Here is a 26,993-nt window from a genome sequence, read left to right on the forward strand (position 1 = left end):
TTTTGGAGGAGATTTGAACTGCTCTTCATATATATGTATATATGTGTGTGTCTTTGATTATCTCAATCTCAATCATGAAGAGCAACTCTACCGCACAGTTGTTATTAGACGTTTCGAGGTCTCATTATCGAGTGCAAACTGGGGTTGAAACCAACAGGGCACCAACCCCATTCGTCACTAACCTAGTTGCATTAAAGATAGAGCAAAAGATCTCCCACAAATGAAGGTCCCCTTTCATCATTAGGACGACTGGAAGCAAGCATTGCCAGCCCACATCAAAAAGGCCCACCAAAAACCGACATTTTATATCTTGATTAGACTTAATATGGTTGATGGCTTAAGATCCTTGGAGGAAGCCGAACGCGGCCGCTTCTTGGCAGGAAACAATAATAACTCCTATTCTTACTACAAGTCTCTCTAGTCTCTACTCAATATGTGTCGCCCCATTCATTGGTTGGTTCACTATTACACAACACAGGGAGCCAAAACCAAATGGGGCCTCAAAACGCAGAAATTACATAAAACTTGTAGCTCTCAAAATGGAAAAGTAGCCGGGGGGGTGTTTGGCTGTTGAAAGCGGTTGCAGACAACAGAAGTCATGCTTGACTATGGAAGCATCACATGGGCTGTGAAAGAAGCTACATGCATGGTTGCCTTAGAACATGCCAGCATTTTAATGGTCACACTTCGCTGCCCTGTCAAATTATATGCCAATATGCTGCGTCATTTCAACACAACTACATGGGAATTGGATTGCTCGTCAATCCATTCAATCCACTTGGCAATCCGAAGATAATCTTTTCTCTTCTTCTTCTTCTTCTTTTTTTTTTTTAAAAAAAAAAATATATATTCCTGTGATGCTTTCTTCACTTTGAGGTGAGACTTCTTGAGAGTAGAAGAGACGGCGTAGTGACCAAAACCTAAAAAAGAGAAGGTTTAAAAGAAGATTATCCTCCTAAGCACCCCAAAAGTTAACCAAACTACAACTAACTAAAAAAAAAAAAACCCTCCTTGACACATGCCACACAAGAGCACTTCATAAAACCTAGCTTCTTGGAGACAGGCACAGGTTGATGCTTATGGTGGACGGCTTAAAACAAGTGTATCCACCACCTATATCATTTATTAAATAATAACTATAAAGAGAAACCATCTCAATTAAAGTATTCAGTTCACCACTAATGACTATTTGCTAGATAAGATCAAAGAGTTTTATTAATCTAAGGTGTGGCTGTATTATACTTGTGCCAGGGCCCTATTCTCCATCTGTTAAAAACAACAATACCCCCAAACACTTGAAAACGAAGTCCGCAGTCCATCATTTGACATATGTCCCGATTGAGAGAAGATAAAACGAAGAAAGTAATTACTACAAGTCTTTGAGATAAAAGAGGGGGGCGGGGGAGGGGAATAGTAAGGAGTTGTTTGTAAGAGGGAGCGGTTGAAAAGATGGGTCGGTCCCTATCCCTTCTCTTCAAAAGCTCTCTAGTGGTCTTTATCGCAAATGGTTGGGTAGGCCCGGTTACATATAGTCCAAATTTTGTCACACCACCCTACTAACTCAAGAATTGAAGATTTTACAACATTTGAACCATATTATAACTTATTATATGACCTAAGTTTTTGCCTGCCTTTATTAGCAGTCCTTTATTAATGCACAGCACTCCTTTCGTTCATACATATTTATGAGACTCTGTAATCTGCATGTCGACACGTTTGGGGGAGCAACGAGGGTGGGCCCCAATTTCTACATGTATATATACTCAGCTAATGTCCCTCATCACTTGCACTCAAAACCTCTACACACGACCGAGAAAAAAAAAAAAAACCACACCAAAATCCCAAGCGAACAGGATTTTCCTTATTTACTTTGAAAGCCATAGAATAATCATTAACATCTCTCCAAGACTTCAACCGAGGAGAGCCTTCAAGCTTATTCTCTCAGCTAGCACACATATTTCTACTACCATCCTTATCACTGCTAGCTATGTGCAATCCAAAGCCCTCTTCCCCATCCTCATTTGTCTGCAACACTAAGAAAAATCATTTCACAAAACCCCAAAAACACATGGATATTTGCACTACTCATGATGATTATGATTATGATGATGATGATCAACTTCATAGATGGCCAACCCCTACTGAGGTAATAACCTAATAACCACTGTAAAATCAACTATCATAAAAATTGCTCTTTTCTACATGATGAAGGACATGTATCAAAAATTCACATGACAAACTAACCTGGCTTATTTCTTGCATTCTTACTTTCGTTTTTAGGCCCTGCAAGAGATCAAAGCCATAGGGAAGATATCAGGACCTACTGCCCTGACAGGGCTGCTACTATATTCAAGGGCCATGATTTCCATGCTATTTCTTGGCTATCTTGGAGAGCTTGAACTGGCAGGAGGATCTCTTGCTATAGGCTTTGCAAACATCACTGGTTACTCTGTCATTTCAGGCTTAGCCATGGGCATGGAACCTATTTGTGGACAAGCCTACGGCGCCAGACAAATGAAACTTCTAGGCATAACTCTGCAAAGAACTGTCCTCCTCCTCCTCGCCACCTCCATTCCCATCTCCTTGACGTGGCTCAACATGAAAAGAATCCTTTTATGGTGCGGCCAAGATGAAGAAATCTCATCAATGTCACATACTTTTCTAGTCTACGCAATCCCTGACCTCTTCTTCCTTTCACTGCTCCACCCTCTTCGTATCTATTTAAGGACTCAAAGCATCACATTGCCCTTAACTTATTGCTCAGCAATCTCAGTTCTCCTTCATGTTCCACTCAATTTTCTTCTAGTCAGGTACTTTAACATGGGAATCGCCGGCGTTGCATTGGCAATGGTGTGGACTAACCTAAACCTTTTTCTTCTGCTCTGCTCCTTCCTCTATTTCTCTGGGGTGTATAAAGATTCTTGGGTGGCTCCCAGCATGGATTGTTTACGCGGCTGGTCATCTTTGCTAGCGCTAGCTGTGCCAACTTGTGTATCTGTTTGCCTTGAGTGGTGGTGGTATGAGTTCATGATAATGCTTTGTGGACTCCTACTCAACCCGAAAGCAACAGTTGCTTCTATGGGAATCCTCATCCAAACAACCTCATTGGTCTATGTTTTTCCGTCTGCTCTGAGCCTGGGAGTCTCCACCAGAGTTGGAAATGAACTCGGAGCCAACCGGCCAGCCAGTGCCCGCATTTCCATGATAGTTTCTCTAATTTGCGCGGTCGCATTAGGCCTTGCGGCAATGCTCTTCACTATCTTGATGAGGCACCAATGGGGCCGGTTTTTCACCAGCGATGCTGAGATTCTTGAACTAACATCAGTAGCATTGCCCATAGTTGGGCTTTGTGAGCTTGGAAATTGTCCCCAAACAACCGGCTGCGGGGTGCTGAGAGGAAGTGCTAGGCCTACAACCGGAGCAAATATCAATTTGGGATCATTTTATCTGGTCGGAATGCCGGTGGCAATACTGATCGGTTTCGTGTTAAAAATGGGGTTTGCTGGGCTGTGGCTGGGATTGCTTGCAGCCCAGGCCTCATGTGCACTTCTTATGCTCTATGTATTATGCAGAACGGATTGGATAGTTCAAGTTGAAAGAGCAAAAGAGCTAACAAAATCATCATCATCATCTTCTTCTACTACTACTTCTACAAAAACAACTACCTCAGCAGGTGCTGGTGGTGGTGTTATATTGCCGGTGTCATCGCCGCCTTCCAAGTCCACCACCAAGCATGATGGAGCTGGCAAGATAGTTAATCTTGAACAGATTTTGTGCACTAATGATGAGTTGCTGAAGTCAGCTTCACTTGAAACTGACCCTCTCATATCTAACCACATTGTGCATTAATCAGAGTTATAACCCTCAAGATTTTTTCTTTTTTGGTTTTTTTTTTTTGTTTTTTCCAAGTCCCCCTTGAGGGGTTGATGTGAAAATTGGTTATTTGATTTTTACTTATGACTACTTATTTACTCTGTCTCTCATTGTATCCCATAGAGTCTGGAGAAGACAGTTTAATTAATTTGGTTCCTTCCTACTATTATAAAATTAGAACTATTACCCCTAATTTTTGGAAATTTTTTCAATCTGTCCAGCAGGGCTTTTCATTTTCTTGTTAGTAATCAACTAAAACAACAGTTAATGTCGAATACTGCAGAAAGGGCTCTCTCTCTCTCTCTCTCTCTCTTTTTTTTAAAAATCTGGCGGTGGAAGGGAAATGGGATTGGTGCTGTTTCGGGACTTGGGGAATGTTAAGCTGTCGGTTGTTTTAAGAGACGTGAGAGAGCGGATCCGCCTGACTTTGTTGTTGTTCCATTCCATAAAAGGGCACAACATTGACTGCCTAAAAAGGCAAATTGGCATAATCCTCATCAACAACTCAGCGTAATCCTGCTAACTTTTCCTTGCTCTATGTTTATTTTGCTTTTGGTTTGCGATTTTCTATTCGTTCTTGTCCTCCTAAAACCCTCTACTTTCCTGCACAAAGTTGCTTCAAAAGACATTGCCAATCTTAACAAAGTATGAACTTTTCTTCCGCCTTTCCTCCTTCGGTTTCCAAAAGTGATTGAGCTAAAAGCTAAACTTTCAAGAAAGGAGTTTATTTCTCTACAATTAGTTTATTGACGTGCAATGAAACTTTCAAGTGTACGTCTTAAAATAGTTCTCAAACTAGACGTGCTTCTAAAACACCCTCTAATCAACATTGTGCTCTTGATAGTATTAGCTAGTAATAAAGAAAAGAAATTTGGAATGTAAATCATGGCCGTTTCAATTTGTTATGGCATCTATATGACAAAATAAAAAAAAAACTAATTAATGAAGAACCAAACAAGCTTGGTAGCCAAGCTTTCTTAGTTACAATATCTACTAAATGCATTAGAAACTTCATCATAAAGTTAGTTAGGCATATCAGAGTCCATAGTCATGTTGAATTGATTAAAAGTAGTATGGTTATTGTGCTTGGTTTGGATACTATTTTGGGAAGTATGTGCGATACAAGTGATGCAGAATCTTTCCATGTCACAATTGCCTAAAAAGAAGATAAACACGTTTTCACGATTATTAGGATTAATTCCAACTTTACACTCTCGAATTTTCACTTTGGCCTTTAAATTTTGAAACGGGACACTTTAGTTTTAAAAATTAGAAAATATATCGTATTTTGGTCCATAATGTATAGGGATAATTTTAGAAACCTTCCTTGAGGTTTCTAACAATTTCACTGAGTTTCCCTATGGTTTGAAAAATTATACTTACCTCTATTGATTTGATAGTTTTAGTAATAAAACCTTAAAATAATATTGACTTGGTCAATTTTTTTAAATGAATACCCAAAAATACCCTTGTGTAATGGGTTTTAATTTATTTTCCTATGTAATTATAAGATTATTTAGTATAATTATAAGGAAAAGGTGCCAAAATTTTCATGTCCATATCTACTATAAACAACTATAATAATAATTTTATTACTATGATATGATACTTTTGATGGTATTTTATTATGGATTTAGATTTACAAGATAGAAAAGAAAATGTTCAAATAATTCATTTAGAATTTATGAATTTTTGGAGTAGTGGGATTATCATAATTTAGTAGTGCTTTTGGGCCATTTCTTTTGATTTATTGTTAATTTTAATACCAAAAAAAGTAGAAAACAAGAATCAGTAAAAACATTGGATAACATATAAAATTAACTCATTAAAAAAATCACTAGTTCGATATTTGGTTATAATAGAAACAAGAGGCAATAGTAGTAGTTTTATAGTTTTATTGGTGAAAAATTAAAAAAAAAAGAATCAAAAGGAAAAAGAATGAAAACATAATTTAAAACTTATTCTAAGTATAAGCATACCAAATAAGGGAATTTCATTAAAATATTTAAGAGTAAAATTGTCATTTTAAATGATAAGGAAGGTATGTGTAATTTTTTAAATCTTAGGAGAACTCAGCGAAATTGTCAGAAACCTCAGGGGAGGTTTCTGAAATTATCCCTAAAGTATAAAATCTATCCCACTTTAGTCACTAAAATATAAAATTTGTCATGCTTAAATATAAATCTATCATAGTACCAATAACAATTTTACTTAAGTAAGGCAAAATGTAAAATCTATCACGCCTAAGAAGTGTGTTTTTTTTTCTTTTTTTCTTTTTTTTTTTTTACAAAAATGAAGCTAATTTGGAAAGTATCTAAATGTAGAGGACATTACATGTTAATATACATACATGATAACTTATATATAAATTTGCTGCATCAATTAACAATTACTTGTTGAAAACCTACAAAACATTCTTGTTTAATTGACTTGTCAATTAGAGTTAAAGGTAGAAATTTCTCGAAAGTGTTGGTGCGGTATATTGATGTTATGACGTTATGAATAATCGTATGTGGAGAAAATTCTGTGTTACAGTAATCACGATAGACATGGCTTGTATAAGAACTATAAGAGGAAGTCAATAATGACACCAATTAGGTCATGTTAGGGTTAAGGGCTCGAAGATATCTCCCAATTCTAAGGCCTTTTCTTTATCATCTATTACATAACCAGTAAATCTTACATACATTGTAATGATTAAATACACGACACATATGTAAAATTATGTTTTAAATTCAAATTCGAATTATGTGTCATGCATTGAATGATGAAAGTATATACACTACTAGTGTATTAAAAATTAATTCTTAACTAAATATCCCCCCTCATCAGCAATATGACGATGAATTTTTTTCCCTGTATATTCACTGTGTGATACTCCAACTTTTAGGATTATCTTTTATTTAGTCTCAAAGAGGATATTACGATTTTTTTAGTTTATTTTATTTTAAAAACATTATTTTGTTTTAAAGAAGAAACTAAAGTTATTTCTTTGGTTATGATTTAAAACTTTGTTTTATTTTAAAAGACTAGAAACCCAAAACGTCTAATCAAAACCTTAGTTTCACTTGTGATTGACCGTTTTCTCAAATTTCTCATATTTTAACCGAAACCCTAAATTCAATTTATGGAATTGTAAAACCCTTTACGTTTTTCTTAAAAATTCCCTTTTATTTGGAACTTATGATTTTATAATAGCCCTACTACCCAATCACACCACAATAAGTGTAAATGAATATAGAAGTAAGGGTTTTCGTTGTCCGTTTTCAAGTTAGAGCGAATTAGGGTTTTCACGTTTTTCCGTAGTGCGACTATTCGGTACGAAGTGTGATCAAATTTGGTGTTTAAAAATGAGTTTTAGATGATATTAAGTGTGGGATTAGAAGTGATAATAATAAGTTAGTAAATTATAAGTTAAAACCCTAGTATACGCGATTTAAGGAAAATCGGGTTGAACCGACGTGTACCGTTCTCTACCGATGGATTACACCACTTGACCACCACTTTATTACCTTAATTCCCTTGTTTTTACTTGACTAATTAGCCCTAAATTACCCCTTAATCCAGCCACCTTTGTTGACTAAAGAAAAGGAAGAAAAGAAAAAAAATTGAGATTGAATCCTACAGCGACACTTGGCGGTAATCCACTTAACTTTGACCCAAACTTATTAATATCTTCTTAATCTTCTCGAAACTTCATTTTAGCCTCCATTTCTACACATTAGAACCGTGACTTAGAGAGGAGAAAAGGAGAGAAAGAAACCAAGTGAGCAACCACCAAGTTTCACCTTGAATCACTTTCATTTGAGCAAAATCAATGAATCCTAACCGATTAAACCTTCATTTGAGTGCTTAGGTAGTTGTGTGTGATAAAAGTTTGGGAAGAAAGTGTTTGGTTTCACACCTACAAGGGAGTTTTTGGCAGGTACATGGCTGTCTTCTTCTTACCTCTTACTTAAATTTGGTTAAAGTTGGATAACAATGCATATTTGTGCCAAATGATAGTTATTTTAGTGATTTGGATGGATATGGTGCATGTTCTTGAGTTAGGGTTGAGTTGGTTGACTGCATTTGTTGTTGTTTAGGTGGTATATGGTGTATATAATATTGGATAGGAGGTTGAGGTAGTGATTCAACCTAGAAATATGAAATTTGCACCTTAAATTCATTGAATTCCAGAATTAGAGCTCTTCACTACTTGGTTCTGTTCGGTCCTGTTCGACCATGATAGAGGCCAAATTAGACTTAGCATAAAACATGAAAGTTGTAGAAAATGATGTTTTATAGTTGTCTGCAAAATTTCAGTTCAGTCAAAGTAGGGTATCTTGTGAAATGATAAAATTTCCCCTGCTGCCCTGTTTCTGTCAAAAATGATAATCAGCCTCTGTAAGTGGTTAGTTTGACTAGGAATATTACCGAATTGGTTATTGATGTCTTTTTAAGAATTATAGCCTTGTATCTTAGCTTTCAAATGGCTTTGGAATTACCTGAATTGGAGTTGTGTGTGCTGAGATATGAGTGAATGAATCAGGACTGCTAGTTGAATTTCACAGTGAGCTTCGAACTGAAAAATCTGGAGTTGTTTTGGTAAATTTGACCTAGTTAGGGTGAGAACTGGATTAAGTAGTCTTCATCAAAGTTATAGATCTTTGTCTTAGCTTCGAAACAGTATAAATTGTACCTCAACCCGATAAGCGTAGTCTCAGTTGTGTCCGTTACGCAAAACAACGTCAAATCTGTCTTTTGTTTCTTAACATAAACTCCATTTCCACACATGTTCCTAGCTTGATTTTGTACTTGTATTACTTTGAGCCTATGGAATGGCTATTGAAATGGAGATTTTAAAGTTTTACAAGTGAGCATAAGTTTTACAAATAGTTTACTTATGTCCTTTGGTTTCAATGTACTCTTTTCACTACCAAAACCATATTTATATTTTGAACTAGTACGTATTCGAATTTTCGTTGAATCACTTAAATCTTTGATGGTTGAAGCATAATGTGTTCATTTGATTATATTAGGATACCTTGGTGATTGACGGTGTATCCGGAAGGAAACTTTGGACGTTATTTTGCTTAAATAAGTGAGTGTTCCTTGTTTGTTATATTTTCATTGACTATACGACTTGTTCTTGATTATATGGCTTGTGGTGGATGTATGATTACATGTTCCATGTTATCAATGACTATTAAAACGAATTTTACTAAGCGAGCGTGTATTTTATCGCACTCGACCTAAATAAATGTGAAATTTTCAATGATTAAATGCTAGTTGTGCATGAATGTAAGCCGTTTGACTGAACTGGGTCCTTGCCCTTTGTTACTTGTCGACTCGAGCCAGAAGCGAATTCAGTCGGGCGATTTGGTGACCCTGGGTGAACGTTTGGTATACTCGAATATTACCTTGTTGTCGGGTGGAGCCTGGCCAACGTCCAGGAGGGGGTGAATGAAATGAACGAATAAACGAGGATTTTACTTACAAAATTTCATTTTCAAATAATTGGAGGAATAAAGGGAATGACAGGAGAACGAACGAATGAACGAACGAATAGCTCCATGTGAGCCATATCCTTTTAATGTATGTGTTATTGTCGCTTTCCATTGTAAATGTTTCTTGAATTATTGATACTCTCTATTTAATGTATTGGATTGATTGTTTGATTATGTGTTCGGAACCTCATTGAGCTTTTATCTCATTCCTTTAGTTTTGTTTTCTTTAACAGGGGAAGGCGAGTCAGAATGGGAGCTTGTATGGACTAGCTAGGTCCAGTTCTTTGAATTTTTTTTTTTAATGATTATCGCCCTAGCGCTTGGCACGGGTTGGATGTATGATGAATTGAAAACCTTTGTATATTTGAATCTGTACTCCTTGTGAGATAGAAATGTACATAAGGTTGCTCTAAATTTTGGATTGTTATTATGTTTCTTTCTTGTGGTTTTATTGCGGATGTGTTTGAGATATGACTGAATCCCGGCGAGAGTTGCGTAGACAATCAGCCGAACCCTTTGGTTCGCCTTAGGGTGAGGTGGGACTGTCACACACTGAATCAACCATGCTTCACGGAAGGAATCAGGGGAAACCGGAACAAACTTTTTGATTCCGTCTATTCACGTGTCCCGTTGGAAAATGTGGCCATGAGAAAGAGGTTGAGATGTATTTAGGTTGGTGTGATCCACATTATTTCCCACATTTCAATCCATTGGCTATAATGAAGAAGCTTCAGCCCAGTTTGCAGCGTTCCCCACTAACAAGTAAGTACATGGGCATATTTAGTGGTATGAAGATAATAATCAAAACACTTTTGGCTCTTAAAAGTAAAATGTTTCATTCGCCAAGAAATCGTATTGACAAGAAAATAAAGGACTCACTGCTGGAAAAAGCATATGCACTAAGAAATCCTACAAATGAAAACCTTAACCTGAAAATGTTGTGTTAGACTGTTAGTGTGCGTGTGTGTATGTGTGTGTGCATGATGCATCCAAACAAAACATGCAATGATGATAATTGGCACAAGAGAAGTATCTGCTGAAGAGAGCGGTAGAAGAGGGTGTTTGGGTGGGGGATGAAGGGGTGGTGGGGGTCCCTGCTTCTAACTCAAGAAACAAAATCAAGCTATTATTGCCTCTGTCTACTTCTCAGATGACAAAATTGGAGCAGTGCCACTGCATAGCAGTTCCCAGCAGCCCCCCACCCCACCATCTCTTGCTCCTCTTGTGCTTACAAATCCAACACAAAACCACCACCAAAAAACAATTTCATTGCTCTAAAAATCTCCATATCAGCCGTACGTCCATATGTAGTAGCATATCTTTCTCTGTATTATTGATTATACCAAATAAATATGTGCACTATATAATTTATTAGTTTTTGTATGTCCATATGCATGTATGCCGTACTAATCCCTCATCCTCTCGTTTCTGGTAGAGCTTAATCATTTGTGCCCAAAAAAAAAAAAAAAAAGGAGGAGGAATTTGTTTTGGGATAAATATTTTAATTAGATGCTTTTGCATAGTGCAAACTATACGCAATTGATGTGTGTTTCCAAAATTAGGTAGCACTTACTGTGTAATTTCTTAAAGTCTTTGGCATGTGAATCTTAACTTTTTTTTTTTTTTTAGTAATGGCTCCATTTCTTACATCTAGTTAAGTGCAAAAACTTAGGTAGGTCATCTTATATTTTGGTACATTTCTCTATCCATTTTTGTCTTCTTTTAACTTAGTGCTCCAAACCAACTTTTTATCACCACTTTTACTGTCTACATTTTTTTACATTCTCTTCTGCACCGGCAACCCTATTAAAAGAGTATTTTGAATGGCCGGATATCAATTTTGCATTCCCAAAAACGAAAAAGTAATACATATCTAAAGACTTTAAATAGATAGTGAGACTGAATCTGAACCATGCAAAACCCTTTGTATTAAATATGACTGCTATTCCCACTAATCATTCTTTAAACTCAATTAATTGTTAGGGCTCCAATTGTATATTAAGTAAGCACTTGTTGTAGCCTAATACATGTGTCCTTGGAGGACTTTACATTACCAGCCAGAGTCGTGTAGAGCTCTATCATCACTTAGCTGGTGTCTACAAGTTTTATGGTTGCGTACAAATATGGCCTAAAATTGCTAACATGGCGCACAAGTTCTTGAATGTCCTGATTTCAAGAGATTTTAAGGTGTGGAATAGACACCTTATCCAATCAACTATTTAATGTACTGTAGTCGGAAGAATATGGACGAATAGCCAAAAAATATATATATATGTTGAAAAAGAAAACATGAGAAACAAGTCTTACTTGGAGGGAATTGATTCAAGATGGGCAGAGAAGACGATACAAGAGAAAGAGGGGGGGAGAGAAGATATTCGCTAGTGGTAGGGAATGAGAATGTTGAAATGGAAAAGTGCCAGAAAACAACATCATTGCAGATAAAATTGAGGTCTATTCACCAGAGGTTTCTTCTTTTTCTTTTTTTCTTTTTTTTTTTCGCTTTCATTTTCTGGATTTCATTCATGGCAACGAGATGGCAAAATCACACTATAATAATTGTCTTTTAAATTTACCTGCTGTCTCCATTCCAGTTTATGTGGAGGATGTCGATCACAAGCAGAGATGGCAAAATCAAACTATAACTATCTTGGTCAAAATACTAGAAAGAATCCATGCAAGTTTTAATACTGATCAAACACGCTTGTGTTATTTCTTTTCATATTTGATTAAGATGCGACCTTCTATTTATTTTGCATTGGCTGCATAACCCACCACGTAACATAACAAGCAGATTTTTTAAGATTAATATCTAACGTAATGATTGAGATGATAACGCGATCGAATAATGCGGTCAAAGATCCTTTAAACTTACAGGAAAACGGTCCTACGTAAAATGCGAATAGGCAATTCCTACGTAGTAAACTTGAATTCAATCTCTACAACGACTTCAATTAGAAAATTTTCGATTTCTCAACCTCAATCAACGGGAAGAAGAAAAAGAAGACGATCGAGAAAGAGGGATGATCGATCACTCAATTACAGAGGGATTGTTCTTCTTCTTGGTGCTAGGGTCCAGGGACCGCATATAAAAAGTTTCATGTCGCTGCTAGTACACCAAGGTAGACCATGTAGTAGGACATGATGCAAGGTTGTGACGCTAACTTATATGCATGTTACACCAGTACACATGCTTCAAGTATCAGGAGCAGAAGAATGATGACTCCAAACAGTGTGACCATCGTCCTACATTGGTACTGGCGTCCTTCAATTGGTATAGATGGATGAGGTACTTGTTTAAGCCTCTTCCAAAAAGACAAGCTTCTCGTCACCTTCCAAATGACTGTGTTGGTTGCAGGGACAGCGTCCTTTTTTTTTTTCCATGAAAGCTCTTTATTCTATAGAACAAGAAAGGATAGCTTTACCAATTAAATTGCAATCCAGGGAAAGGTACTTGTGCTTCAGTTTCTTCTCTTGACCACTGTTTTCGGGTAAAAGATGTCCAGCCTGCATAGAATTTTGATGCAAACTTCACCAGCTTTGCCCAAATTATTTGCACACTTTACTACCATGGCCTATAAAAGTCAAAATTGCCTCAAATAATTTTGAGGTTTATAAAATTTTGGCCCATCGTCGTGAGGTAATAAATTCTACATCACCATCATATATTCAAATAAGTTTGTTGTGGAAGTATAATTGCATTTTTGCTATTATCTCTAGGACCCTCTTCCTTCTCTCTTGTACTCATCATGGGGTTACCTAAGTAGGCCATCAAAGCAGACTTTTCTTCGGACACAACACAAAAACTATTTCTATTATTATTCTTTCTTTTTTTTTTTTGACAAGGACTAGCATTTACTTCAGCAGAGATTAAGTTTAGTAATCATAAGTTGACAAGAGTAGTTTAGGTAACTAATACCAAATTCATCAGTTTCACAACCTTATACATTCCTTATCTTACTTTAAGCACGCACGCATATGCATACGGTAATCATAAAAGTAAATGAATAATATAAAGATAAATACATCAAATTATATATTCAAACGAGTATATTAATATTAGGGGAAAGAATTAAGCTAGACGATGAGATGAGATAATAGTATTGTAAATAAAGATTTTGAATTCAAAATCTTCTACTTATTAAAAAAAAAATAGATACAATGTGATATATGAGTGGGGTGGGGGGAAGGGGGACTGGGAAGAAAAAGAAAGGATGGAATATAATCTCCTGCAATTCAAATGGCAGTCGACATGGATATATCCATCATCATTCAGCATCATCAGTGCCCAGCACATCATTATAACCTGGAATGGAATAATAAGAGGCCACGTGTCCTCCCTGCACAACAAGTTCTATTCTAATTCCACTAGTGCCGGTCGATTACGTGACACCCACAAACCATAAATTAAATTGCCTTCTTTCTTAGCTTAGTAGTCCACCAATAGCATCATTTTATGTTTTCACATCCCAAAAAAAAAAATTTTAAAAAAAAGACAAAATTAAAGAATCAATTAATCAGAAAAAAAAAAAAATAGCCAACCCCTTTTGTTGGTGGGACTTGGGAGTGGTAGGGTTATGCACCAAACCCACAAAAGGGGAACACAAAGTATAGAAACAACAAAGGGGGGGGGGGGGGGGGGATGATTGAGCTTTGATAGAGAACCTCTTTGAACAAGTTCCCTTGGAACTTTTATTAATCAAATTGTTTTGAGGAAGAGTTGCTTGATCCATACCTCATATTGCAACGAGTATTTATGCTTATTTCTACATTGACGTGTTATCACAATCAAGGTCTCTTCTTGAAATGATGGGCAAAGTGCCACTCATATCATCCTTTTCCTGTTGCAGCCAATGGAGATAAAAGAAAAATAGCAAAGAATGCATGAAATTTTGAACGGTGGAAGAAAGCACCTCCAAACCCATAATTTTTATTGCTGTAACAGGTGTTGTGGCCATCTTGCACCTAGGGAATGAAACTTGTCTCAAGATCAGATGATGCTTCATGCCCTCCCCCAATTGCCGAAAGCCTTGCTTTTTCATTGTAAGGCTAAAAAGCCTACAAGGTGTGGAATTTGGAGGCTCTCCTGGTCATGGACCCACATGGATCATTGCTTGCTACCTAGCAAGTCCCCAAAAGCCCAATCTCTGCGCTGCTAGAATTATTGGTCGAAGCTATGGCATTTCATGGCTGAGGGGATACCTGCCGCCGATGTGTGTATCAGATTCATGCATCGCCCATTTCTAGGGCTTAAGTTTCATGCATGTATGTAGTGGCTAGCACTGAGAAACGTAGAGCGGCTCTTAAGCCCTTTTTAGTCTTTAGGAGGTAAAAGGAGATTATTAGTTTCTAAACATACAGTGATAATAGGGTAAATTAGTTATAATCCCCCTGTGATTGTTACATAATGTCAAATGATCTCTCTCTAAGGTTTCTAAATAGCTACATAACCCCCCTATGATTTTGTGTAAGGTGAAAGAATGGACGTAATAATGCACAATCAGTTAGAGCCAAACGCGCGTATGTATGTGATAAAAATTTTATTCTCCATGTAACCACGTTGTGGCATGTAAAAATATCCACTTTACCCCTGTGTAATTTTTGCATTTATCCATCCCTCTGTGCTCTTGTACAAGCTGTCAATTGATTTAGCATTTAAGTAAGGATACTGTGGTTATTTCAATTAACGATGTTACATAAGTTTTTTTTTTTTTTGGTTAAATTTTCACTTTACATAAAATCATAGGGGTGAAGTGGATATTTTAAAATGTTATGGGAGTAATGTCGCAATATTCAAAACCACAAGGAGATAATATGTAATTTTCTCGTGACCGTATAATAGGAGGAGGTGGGATAACGAATGTAAATGCATGTAATAGAAATTGGGACAAAGGAACCGTGATGGGAATTGAGTGACAGATGTAACTGGTTTCGCTCGCCGGTAATGGAAGAGCTCAGCTCACAAATTCACAATCCGCAACACCTAAGAATAGAGCTATACAAAATAGAGAAAGCAACATCTGCAAAAATACCACGACAATGCAGGAGTAATGGGGCTATTGGATTGCGATTGGTGGCATGACATCAAGAGATGGAGTGGTAATGGTCAATACAGTGATATTTGGTTAAGGGAGATTGTGATAATGGATACGGCTTTTACCATAGAGCAACAGATGCGTCTTGACCTGCTAGCATGCCATGCTAGTCGATGAGTAGTGATCAGAAGAAGATAAGAATTATCCGATTCAAAATGAGATCAATCCTCGCAGCCCCATTCAAAGATACCAATCGTGTGGTACTACGATTAATGCTGTTACTCAATACTGTAGAAGTAGCATGAGTGCCGTGCTGTTTTCCAGAGGAAGGAAGAAAAAGTGTTGCCCCTAAACTCCATCACATGGTGGGATGTGGACCATAATAGCCAGAGATACATGCAATGGGAGGGCGAAAGGGCACTCCACCCATGACTTTTCATCACCAAATGTGTGTAATTATATGCATAGCAGGGTAGTTGGAGTCGGGCACCACCTCTAGTAACAATGGATTTCTTTTGTAGGGGGCAGCAGGCATTTGCTTTTGGGCTTGAGGAGTTTGACAAAATTACAACGCTATTCTTGTCTTCTTCTCTCTCTCTCTCTTTTTTTTTTTTTTTTTGGTTCCTTTTTGTTTTTGTTTTTTTTTTTCCTTTTTCAAGTAATGCCACCATAGCAGAATCCATGCCATTGATTTTCAACTTCCCCGGCTGATGGGCTATATATTTGTGTTAAAGAAACTTATCGTTGTCTGCTCTTCTATCAATATCAATCAATGCGACGAGCCCCCCTCTTTCCATCAAAATGCAGACACGTAAAAAGTGAGAAATCAATAATGAACCAAAATATAGCAGAACCTTCTGCGTCTTTTTTCCAATAAACCAAACCGACCCATAATTGGCATGTCTTACGAAACTCGATTTGGCCCACATTTCGAGTTGCCAACAATGCGTGCTTATTTTAAGCTAAGGAAAAACAAGTGAAAAGACAAAAAAAAACTACGACAAGAAATGGTGATGAACGAAGCTTAGCCACGACTTTAGGCGAAAGCTGAGAAAAAGAGAAACCGCACGCTTACACAAACTCTGTGCATTCCAGTTTGCTCTGATTGGAAGCACCTGCAATCTCGGTGCTGATTGGGTGATTGCAAAACACGTGGAGGCTTAACTCGAAAGTCGAAATTGGTTATGCTTAATAATACGTTGCTTTGCTTGGACCGGAAACATACCATGTCAAAAGAAGCTTTGGTTGGTTGGACGCCTCCATGATTTCATACTAAGCATGTGTTTGACTCATTGGCTCCAAATGCTGTGGTTTTGACCGTATGAATTAGTCGGTTATCTTCAACTGAATTTGGAGCATACTTAATTGGAAAATGGACAGAATAGGGAACAAGAGACAAAAACGAAGGGGCAAAAAAGGGGTCCAAATCCAAAAGGCCACAGCCACACCAGAAAGTTTTTTTTTTTTTTTTTTTTTCCAATCAACAGTTTTGAGGAAAGATACTATGCTTCCCGACCCATATTTGCCTTTTATTGTGGGGTTTACACTTTGCAAGGGTCAACGTCGACAACCGAAATTGCACACTGCTTCGAAGACGACAAGCTGTTGATGACCACTAACTACAGGGGGGCGAGAGTCAAAAAAATGGATTCAGAAATTCATGAGCTAACAGTAGACCAATCTTGACAGCTCAGGGATTTGGTCGTAATGCCATCATCAGGCGACCAATGGCCACGCCCCTGAAAAGAAAATCAAAGCATAAGCTTCTAAGCAAACCCAAAAACAATTCGCAGGCTGGAGTGGCTCTCAAGTGTTCATGCAACAACCAGAAGAGGACAAGAAGAATACCTATCCATCCACGTCTGGGCAACAGTTCATGCACCAGATGTTTACCCCTACTCGGCGTGCAATATATGCAACTATTGTGGACACGCATATGACCACTACAATCGAACAATATGTGGAAATTGAGTGAAACATGTAAAAACCAACTCAAACAAGCAAATGCAGATTAATTGTATACTCGAATGAAACAAACAGAAGATATTATTACTCTTCCAGCTTCTACAAGCGACGACAGCATATACCCAAACTTAAACTCGCCACAATCTCACCGGTTTCATAAAATATCTTGGTTATAATTCGTCTTCCCTGACATAGAAAGCCACATTTACCACCAAAATTGAAATATGATTGCCTTTCAATTCTTGTCCAAGACAGTGCAACCTCAAATCTAAGATGGATTCACAAAAGCCAACGTGCATATACATTGAATGCTCGGAAATGATGAACAAAACTAATGACACTTCTCAAGGAGGCACAATAATCATCCAGGACCAAAACACTGATCAAGGCATGGCATCATGTCAAATAAAAACTTGTATCCGCATTCCCGGAGGATAGTAGGTGTAAGGATCTGAGTTTTAAGTACGTGTTCCACAACAAATTTGATGTATTGTATATCAGCTATACTGCCTCCATTTTGCCTATTATCTTCAGAAGTAAAATCCTGAGCCTGAAGGATGATACTACTATGGAGCCACAAAAACAGTTGTAAGCAATATCAGACCAATTTTAACACCTTTTGGCAACTGATAGATTCTATAAGCAAAGCCAGCATACCCAGACTTGCAGAATCTCATCAGTTTCCTAAAAATATCTCGAGTAAAACTCGCCTTCCCTAACATAGGAAGCCACATTTACCACCAAAAATGAAATACGAATGCATTTCTTTTTGTCCAAGCTAGTACAAGCTCAAAACTAAGATGGATTCACAAAATCCAGCACCAATATATAGAATACTCAGCAATGAGGAAGCAAATGACACTTCTCAAGGCAAAACAATCATCAAGTAACAACACTCTTAAGGCTTGGCATCGTGTCAGAATAAAGAAATTGTTACAGGCATCCCGATATTAAGGCGTAAGGGTCTGACTTCCAGTACATATTCAAGAAGAAATTTATCCTATCATCCTGCTATAGGGATCTGAGTTCGAGTACATATCAACAAGAAATTTATCCTATCATCAGCCATATAGTGCCTGCATTTATAGCCTACTTTTTGCAAAAGTAAAGTCTTGAGCCTGAAGGATGATACTTCTATTGAGCCTGAAGGATGATACTTCTATGGATCCTGAACAAATACCCACACAGTGCCTCTGTTCATGCTGCTCTCCAGCATAACGAACCAAATTATCCTAAGTTATCACTAACCAAACTATCCAAGGTGGAAAAGACAGTAATCCTTGGAAACATAGCTGAATCCTCTCGTGTTGTTCTCCAGAATAATGAACCCAATTAGCCTGGCAATGTCAAAGATCATTAACTAAATGAAGCAATGTAGGTAATATAGACAATCCAGACATCTCACCCCAATCCTTTCTTATGAAAGAGTTTTAACAAGTATCATCATTCTACATTGTAAAAACAATTAAAGATAACTCTATAATTTAGTTCAAATAGGAGAAAGTAATTACCGAGAGTAACAGGAATATCAGCTATACTGCCTCCATTTTGCCTATTATCTTCAAAAGTAAAATCTTGAGCCTGAAGAATGATACTTCTATGGAGCCACAAAAACAGTTGTAAGCAATATCAGACCAATTTTAACACCTTTTGGCAACTAATAGATTATATAAGCAAAGCCAGAATACCCAGACTTGCAGAATATCATCAATTTCCTAAAAATATCTTGATTAAAACTTGTCTTCCCTAACATAGGAAGCCACATTTACCACCAAAAATGAAATGCATTTCTTTTTGTCCAAGCTAGTACAAGCTCAAAACTAAGATGGATTCACAAAATCCAGCACCAATATATAGAATACTCAGCAATGAGGAAGCAAATGACACTTCTCAAGGCAAAACAATCATCAAGTAGCAACACTCTTAAGGCTTGGCATCGTGTCAGAATAAAGAAATTGTTACAGGCATCCCAATATTAAGGCATAAGGGTCTGACTTCCAGTACATATTCAAGAAGAAATTTATCCTATCATCAGCTATAGGGATCTGAGTTTGAGTACATATCAACAAGAAATTTATCCTATCATCAGCCATGTAGTGCCTGCATTTATAGCCTACTTTTTGCAAAAGTAAAGTCTTGAGCCTGAAGGATGATACTTCTATGGATCCTGAACAAATACCCACACAGTGCCTCTGTTCATGCTGCTCTCCAGCATAACGAACCAAATTATCCTAAGTTATCACTAACCAAACTATCCAAGGTGGAAAAGACAGTAATCCTTGGAAACATAGCTGAATCCTCTCGTGTTGTTCTCCAGAATAATGAACCCAATTAGCCTGGCAATGTCAAAGATCATTAACTAAATGAAGCAATGTAGGTAATATAGACAATCCAGACATCTCACCCCAATCCTTTCTTATGAAAGAGTTTTAACAAGTATCATCATTCTGCATTGTAAAAACAATTAAAGATAACTCTATACTTTAGTTCAAATAGGAGAAAGTAATTACCGAGAGTAATAGGAAGTATCCCTTCTACATTTACATCTCATCTGCTTTGAGTTCTTCCTCATCATTCACATCATCAATGGGAATGTCTTCACTAACACAATCAAAGGAGCCTGCAACTATTAATTGAAACTTGTTAAGGATCAGGATGCACCACAAAAAGTGGAAAGATGATTTCAACTGAGAAGCTAAAACAACAAAAGAACATGGAAAATACGCCAGGTTAGATAGCTGTGGACAAAACTTCCCATTTGCACGCTACAAGACATACTGTAGAAAATATGCCAGGATAGATAGCTGTAGACAAAACTTCCAGTTGCACACTACAAGACATACTGGTTCTTCATATTTCTAAATTACTCAATAACATCAATATAGAACCTCTTATGGACAAAGGATCACCGAAGTATATTCATCTCCTTCCTCAAATAGAACAAAGTAAGCATCTTCTCGTGGATCTAAACATCAACAGAAAAGACCTTCTAACTGGGATGGCCAAGATAAAGATGGCGTCTTTGGGTCATCACTTGACCCCAATGGCTGGATGCCTCAGAAGCAAGGACACAGAGCATTTAGAGGACTTCAGAAGAATCCTAACTTTTCCTCCCTTTCATGGTTCTTTAATTTTATTAACAGAAAAAATACACCTAAAATTGTACAAAAATTGCTTTCACATTGAAAATTTTCCATAAGTGCAGAATTTTCAAATATTGGATTAAATCAACACTGAAGCCATTTCCTAGAAACAATCACTGATTCACGTCAAGGAACTTGTCTGCCACTTAGTTCAACTTAAGGTTGGAGAAATTACAGAATGTCCTTTGACTGCTGCTGAACCTGAATGTTTGCAAAGATCTGTTAGACGTTCTATCGCAACTTAAAAGCCACAACTTCTTCCAGTTTGTTCCTTATGCTTCCAAACTGTCAGTTATCTTGTTTTTCAGAGCTGACCAAGGTTTGGTATATGGTAGGTGGCAGCATATATTTCATGGCGACAGTACAACAACTATGATAGCACAATAACATATGACACTTATCAGTATTAGAAAATCATGGGGACACATATAACATGAAAATTGGGCAAAGAATTCAATACTGTACCTTTAGAAGTAAATGAAGCTGGACTAACTGCTACCTGCCTTGACTTGTCATCAAGAAGATATTCAAGCTCTAAAAACTGTAAGAAACCTACAGTTTGAGGATTCCTACAATGTCCTACAAGAAAGAGGGCAATAGAGATATCATCAGCTGGCTAATAACCATGCAGTATAACACCCAAGGCAAATATTGCAAGAGATCTTTAATGCAAAATTTTACTCTCACCAAAAACTAGTCTTAACTAACAAAACGATCACAAAGTTCATCCTAACAGATTCATTGGCAGAGAAGTATATTTTAGATCACAGTCACCGACTGAAACTAGAAGCATTTACTATGGAGTCATGCGATGTTTAAGCAAAAAGGTTTGAAGAAAAATGCAGACATTTTGCGGGTCATCACCAGAAAAGGAGCTATTAGCAACCAAAGCCGAAGGATCATGACATGGAACTGTCTTCACAAAATCAAAAGGTTTGGCCCCTCTTGCCTGCAATTTGTCTCTCACAAACTGACGGCATTCTTGCATGTCAAGTGTTGCACCACTATAACCAAAAGATGCAATTAGCAGAAACGTACAGAAAAAGAATGTCAACAAATGCGCATGGATGAAATACACACACCTAAGATTTGCACGCTGAACTGTTAAAGGGAGAACAGAGTTAAACTTCTTTGTGATTGCCAGCCACTCTTCATCATAATGCAGCTCATACGGTCCTGGTCCTGATTCAACTTCAACAATCTAAAAAGCCCCAATGAATTTCAAATTATAAAAGTAAAAGCCACTCTAGTAAACAAGCACTACTGCCAGTAAATACCTGCAAAAATTTTCTTCCTGGAACACACTTGTCAAGCGCAAGAAACTTTGTGATAAGGCCATCCTCTCCATGTTGAACTAGTGCAGCAAATTTGCAGTGCAAGTGTCCCGCAAACCAGTAACTGGGTCTCAATCCATCCAATAATTCCGCAGATGGTTTATTACCCAAAATCCCTTTTCTGATCTACAAAAATTTTCTGTAAGTATGGGGAAAAATAATGCCATACAAAATAGACACACACAAGTTTCAATGAGAATGGTTTAAGAACTCATCCAGCCAAAAGTTACTAATGATTATATGCAGATAGATGATAATAAGCAAGAGACATATCATGGAAGCCTAATATCCCCGTGCATAAACTTACATGTGTAAATCAGAAGAAGCAAGTATGGATATTCTTACCAAAGTAACAAAGATAACAGAAAAGATAAACCAACTACACTAACTATGTGGAAATAATATGAGATGTTGAATGACATAATACTTTCAAACTGCCAACATGAGTGACTACCTCTTCCTCAAAATAGGGTTTGTCCCGAAGAAGATCTTTCAAGTTCCCGTGGTTAGTAGTGGCCAGTCATGTGAAAGGAAGATATCAATTGGTTCCTCAACTTGCATGAGCTTGTGAACATCATACTCACGGATGTGATAAACAGTCCGAACATCTTTCTTATCATAGGGAAGCTTTTCAAAGTGCCCTGCTCATGCAAAATGTTATTCTGTAGATATTGCTTTAACAATACCATTTGCAACAGCTTAAATAAAAAAATCTGCTCAGGAACTTCTATCAATCTTCAAAGCAGAGTTGATACATTTCAAGATTTACATGTTCATTTCTGATTAATATGTCAACAGTTAGTTAACACATCACATATATGTTACTACCTTAATATGTCAATAACCAGATAGCATAAGCATATTGAGATCACTAACGATTTCCTTTTACTAGAAGGCTATTTTGAAAATTAAAATATGCCCAGTGACTACACTTTCAACTCACAATGGACATAAAGTGAGTAATTCTAACCCAAGCTCTAATTCCCCATGCGCATAAATATCATAGAGGACTACATACGAGGCAATAAGTGCATGCCATAGAAAAGTACCTTTATGATAATCATACTCTTTATAAATTCCAGACAGTCCACCGATACGAATATTTCCAAACTTGATCACTCCTGCAAACCCGAGGAAGTATATATTTGGTGCCACCCATCCTCCATAGTATCTAATGAAACAGACAAAATATCCTTGTTAGTTAGTCATTGTAATTGTTCTCAAACAAATGATTAGCAGGAATAAATTGCATCACACTTGCAGTTGCAATACATGCATTTTATTTTCCATTCGAACTTAAGCAGTTAATTAATAACCAAACTATTTTTCTACAACCACAATACACATTATGCAACCAATGGCAGCCGGGGGGTACAGAAACAATCAAGAACTAAGGAAGCATAACATCAATAAAACATACAAGATTTCTATCAATGATGAAGAAAGTTTAATTGAAAAAAAGTTTCCTGGTTATCAAGCAGATCAAGTTATCAGAGGAAATACAAGCGTGTATGCAACCAGAGAGTCAAGTAAATCAACAAATTGGACATAAGTAACAAAAGTCTAAAGTAGCTTTTTCATGAGAAAAAAAGGATCCCAAAGTTATAAGTTCTCGATAAGGGAAGCAACCTATTACTTCACTAAATCAGGCTTATGGTCATGTATTAACAGAGACGAGCTCAATAACATTGACAGAGACAAGCTCTCAGTAACAAAAATCACTATATAGTGTAGATCCAAAAGGAACCCTAGACAGAAGACAAACTTATACCAAGAGAAAAAGTGACTCTTAGTATTACAAATCATGTTGAGAAAAGCTTGGGGAGAGCGGGCATTTAGTTGACCTATATACTGAAAAAGAACTCTATGGACATTGAACTTCATTCATCAACCCTTGAACAGGCATAAGATCAATAAAGGTTCCTTTTCAACATGTACGCACTGAGTACTCATCATCAAAAAGAAAACAGAAGAAATCCTAGTTCAGACACATAACATGCCCACAAAAGCAGCATTGAAAATATAGAACATCCACTGATGATAAACTTGAAAAGGAATTAGCTAACTTACAATTCCCATAAATAGTTGGATGCTTCATGGTTACCCCCAATAAATATAGTGGGAAATGGTGCAACCTTTTCCCCACTATAGTACTTCCAGAAAGACTTCATGCTCTTGTAATGTTGAGGGCAGTTTAAGCTGTCCAGATCCTTTTCATTCCTAACAGCCTGCTCATTAGAATAAAATATTAAATGTATTCATTACATAAATAGAAGGAATTGGAGATGAAGAACAGAATATCTGATGCATAAGCTCCATAGAAGTTTTGCAACGAGGAGAGAGAGAGAGAGAGAGAGAGAGATTTCATATCAAAATTGAAGGGAGACCAAGGAAAGAACAAAAACAAGCACAAGCCACAACATCCACAAAACATAACTATTCATCTCAGATACATATTAAATTCTGTTGCAACCAACCATGTTATCTTATTAATGGAATTAAACGGACAGAAAATGCACAATTTTACCCTAGATCTTCAGCCAAAATAAGTAAAGTTGTATTAATTCTGATTTCAATCTCAGAGGCTGCCCTAGAGTGGGAACTTAAAAACGTAAGTTCATTGCAAGATAGAGAGCTCTGAGCTACTCGCTTGAGCGCCAAATTACAAAGATACTTCTTGCCAAATTTCTTCATCCTCATACTTCTTATTTTCCCTCAGGATTTTACTTTCTTGGGAAAGCAAAGCTATCCAAGTCACTGTGATCTAACCACAAGTGTCTGGGTAAACTCCAAGTTTGCTAGGCTGTCTCTTCAGTTGTAACTTCCCATTAGTGCTTCAAATCTGAATAAATAGGCTTGAGCAGACTCCATTCTGGTCAATCTTGCGACATACAGTTGCTCAGTTCATCTAAAGCTCCTGAAAGACCATACTACAGTTTAAAAGTTTTTGTATTAGCCTTACAGCCAGGTACAATGAATCCAGTTTGGTGCTATCCATGCTCTTATTTCCCTGTAGGAAATTAATACCACCCTACGATGCTAGCAACAGAGAGATTATGGAGAACTACCTTCAAGTCTTTTAATCGCTGCACCAGAAACACTTCTTCTCTCCTACTTTTCTGTGGAATTAAAAGACACTACAATAAAGGAATTACATATACCTAGATAACACCCTGCATAGTTATCAATGGCTTCATATTGGTTGTTTCAAACAAGCGAAGAAAAAGATTCGGATGACAATTAAATCTTTTGAATGGACTCTCATCTTAACCCCTTAAGCTACAGGAATAATGATCTATGCTTCATTTACTTATGTATAACAGATCAAAATAGGATGATCAACAAGTTAGTTTATCTACTGTTGTTCTTCTTAATTTATTCCTTGTGAACATTACATTTCCCAAAATTTATTTAGCAACTAATCCAATAAATATTATAATACCAAAACAGCATGCAGATTGCAAGACCAAAAAAAATACACAGCACCCATGAACACGACAGCAAAACAAGAACATAGCTTTGAACTCAAAACTCACTCAAACAAGCATAACAGCGTGACCGAAAAAAAAAAAGGAGTAAAGAACCCTTACCTGAAAGTCACCACAACAAAGGAGTAGATCAATCTTTACTTTCTCCACTTCTTGCAAATGTAATAGGGTTGCGTAAACATTGTCTAATTCCCCATGCATACACCCTTCCACTGCTATCCTCATCTCTACCAATTCAACAACTTTGATTTATCAAACCATTCACAGTTTTTCAGGGCGGGAAAAATACTCCAGTTGCTTGGTGCCATTTCAACTAATTAAACATTGGCAAACTGAAAACTCACCCTTCTAATCGAAATAAAATTCGTCAAATAGAGCATGCGTATACATAAACCGCTTCTGCTAGTCCAAATTCAAATTAAAAAAATTATTTCTTGGAGACGGAGCTAACCAAAAACGATACAAACTCTCAAATCTAAACATGTTTAAACAGTCTGCGCTACTTAAATCAGCGAAAACAATCCAATTTTGAAGTTAAGCAAGTAAAACTATAAATTATCTGAAAACGGAATATCAATATATCGGTAAAAACAATTACATTAAAATCTAACGGCCATAAAATTGATTTATGCATTGTCCGAATAACCTGAGGTGTGAGCGATGGCCTGACGGGGAGGGTTTTGCCACGGATTTGCGACGTTTCCCTTTTGCCCGAGAAGAATGGCGCGAGGTCAGAGAGAGTTCGCCAGGGTACTTCCGGAATTTTATTTTATTTTTTAAAGTTTAGAAATGTTTTTTATGCCAGTTTTTCTGTTTTGTTTGTTTTAGGCTTAGTTTGGTAGTTTAGGATAGAAAAAAAAAAAAAGAAGGAAAACTAAAGTTAGGAGAGAAGAGAAGAGGAGACTGTTATGTTATTTGGGAGTTTTGAAAATTAATGTAATGATTTTAGATATAGAAATCATTAAATATTTGTTCAAAATCTTTTTAAAAACAAAATAAACATTTTAAAAAAATTTGGCAAGTTTCCTCAAAGTTTCTTTTCATTTCTGTGTAATTTGGGAGGAAATGTTTTGCATGCTACTCATCTCTCTGGATTCTCTCATTTCTTTTCTTTTCTTTCTTACTAAAAAGTAACAAATAAAGGAAAACTAAACTTTCTCTTCTTTCCCATTCTTTTCTGTTGAAATCCTCAACTCCCAAACGAAGCCTTAGCCATTAGGGAAGAAGGTTTTCCCACACAAAACAAAACAAACAAAAAAAAAATCAAGGGAAAAAGGTAAAAGGCAAGAGATGTTGGGACCTGAGCATTTTTTCCAAAAGTGCTACAGTATATTTTTGGAAAAAAATTATTACAAATAATTTACTATACAAACACACTCACATAACAGGCAAGGATGTGCATCTTGATCGCGTTATCTGAATATGATTTGACCTTAATTAGTGGGTATCTGATCCATCATATCATATGTTGATCAGATCACATCCGGTCAAGAAGTTATACGAATCAGATTCAAATATCATTTTTTATGACTCGCGGATATCCAATCTAATTCACATAGTAGTTTTTATTTTTATCATTTTTTATACATAAAATCCACTAATTCATAGCAGTTTTATCTATTATTTCTTATTTTTATATTTATGTCCTCTTTCTAGATAGACTTTCTTT

General features: G+C 36.8%; 1 protein-coding gene, 1 long non-coding RNA gene and 1 pseudogene across 2 annotated transcripts; 2 read left to right on the forward strand and 1 right to left on the reverse strand.

Moving 5' to 3' along the window:
- The first annotated feature begins 1,785 nt into the window (after positions 1–1,785).
- On the forward strand, positions 1,786–4,066 carry LOC113712270 (protein DETOXIFICATION 48-like). Its single transcript, XM_027235602.2, has 2 exons — positions 1,786–2,146; positions 2,281–4,066. The coding sequence occupies exons 1-2, from the start codon at positions 1,988–1,990 to the stop codon at positions 3,847–3,849; spliced, it is 1,728 nt and encodes a 575-aa protein (XP_027091403.2). The 5' UTR covers positions 1,786–1,987; the 3' UTR covers positions 3,850–4,066.
- Positions 4,067–7,592: 3,526 nt separating this feature from the next.
- Positions 7,593–9,776, forward strand: LOC140015485 (uncharacterized). The gene is made up of 3 exons (XR_011822113.1): positions 7,593–7,798; positions 8,895–8,956; positions 9,596–9,776. It is a non-coding gene; the product is annotated as an uncharacterized lncRNA (long non-coding RNA).
- Positions 9,777–18,164: 8,388 nt separating this feature from the next.
- LOC113712934 (lariat debranching enzyme-like) lies at positions 18,165–26,129 on the reverse strand (annotated as a pseudogene).
- Between the last annotated feature and the right edge of the window lie 864 nt (positions 26,130–26,993).

This window comes from Coffea arabica, chromosome 10e (assembly GCF_036785885.1).
Source record: "Coffea arabica cultivar ET-39 chromosome 10e, Coffea Arabica ET-39 HiFi, whole genome shotgun sequence".
NCBI classification, from domain to species: Eukaryota; Viridiplantae; Streptophyta; class Magnoliopsida; order Gentianales; family Rubiaceae; genus Coffea; species Coffea arabica.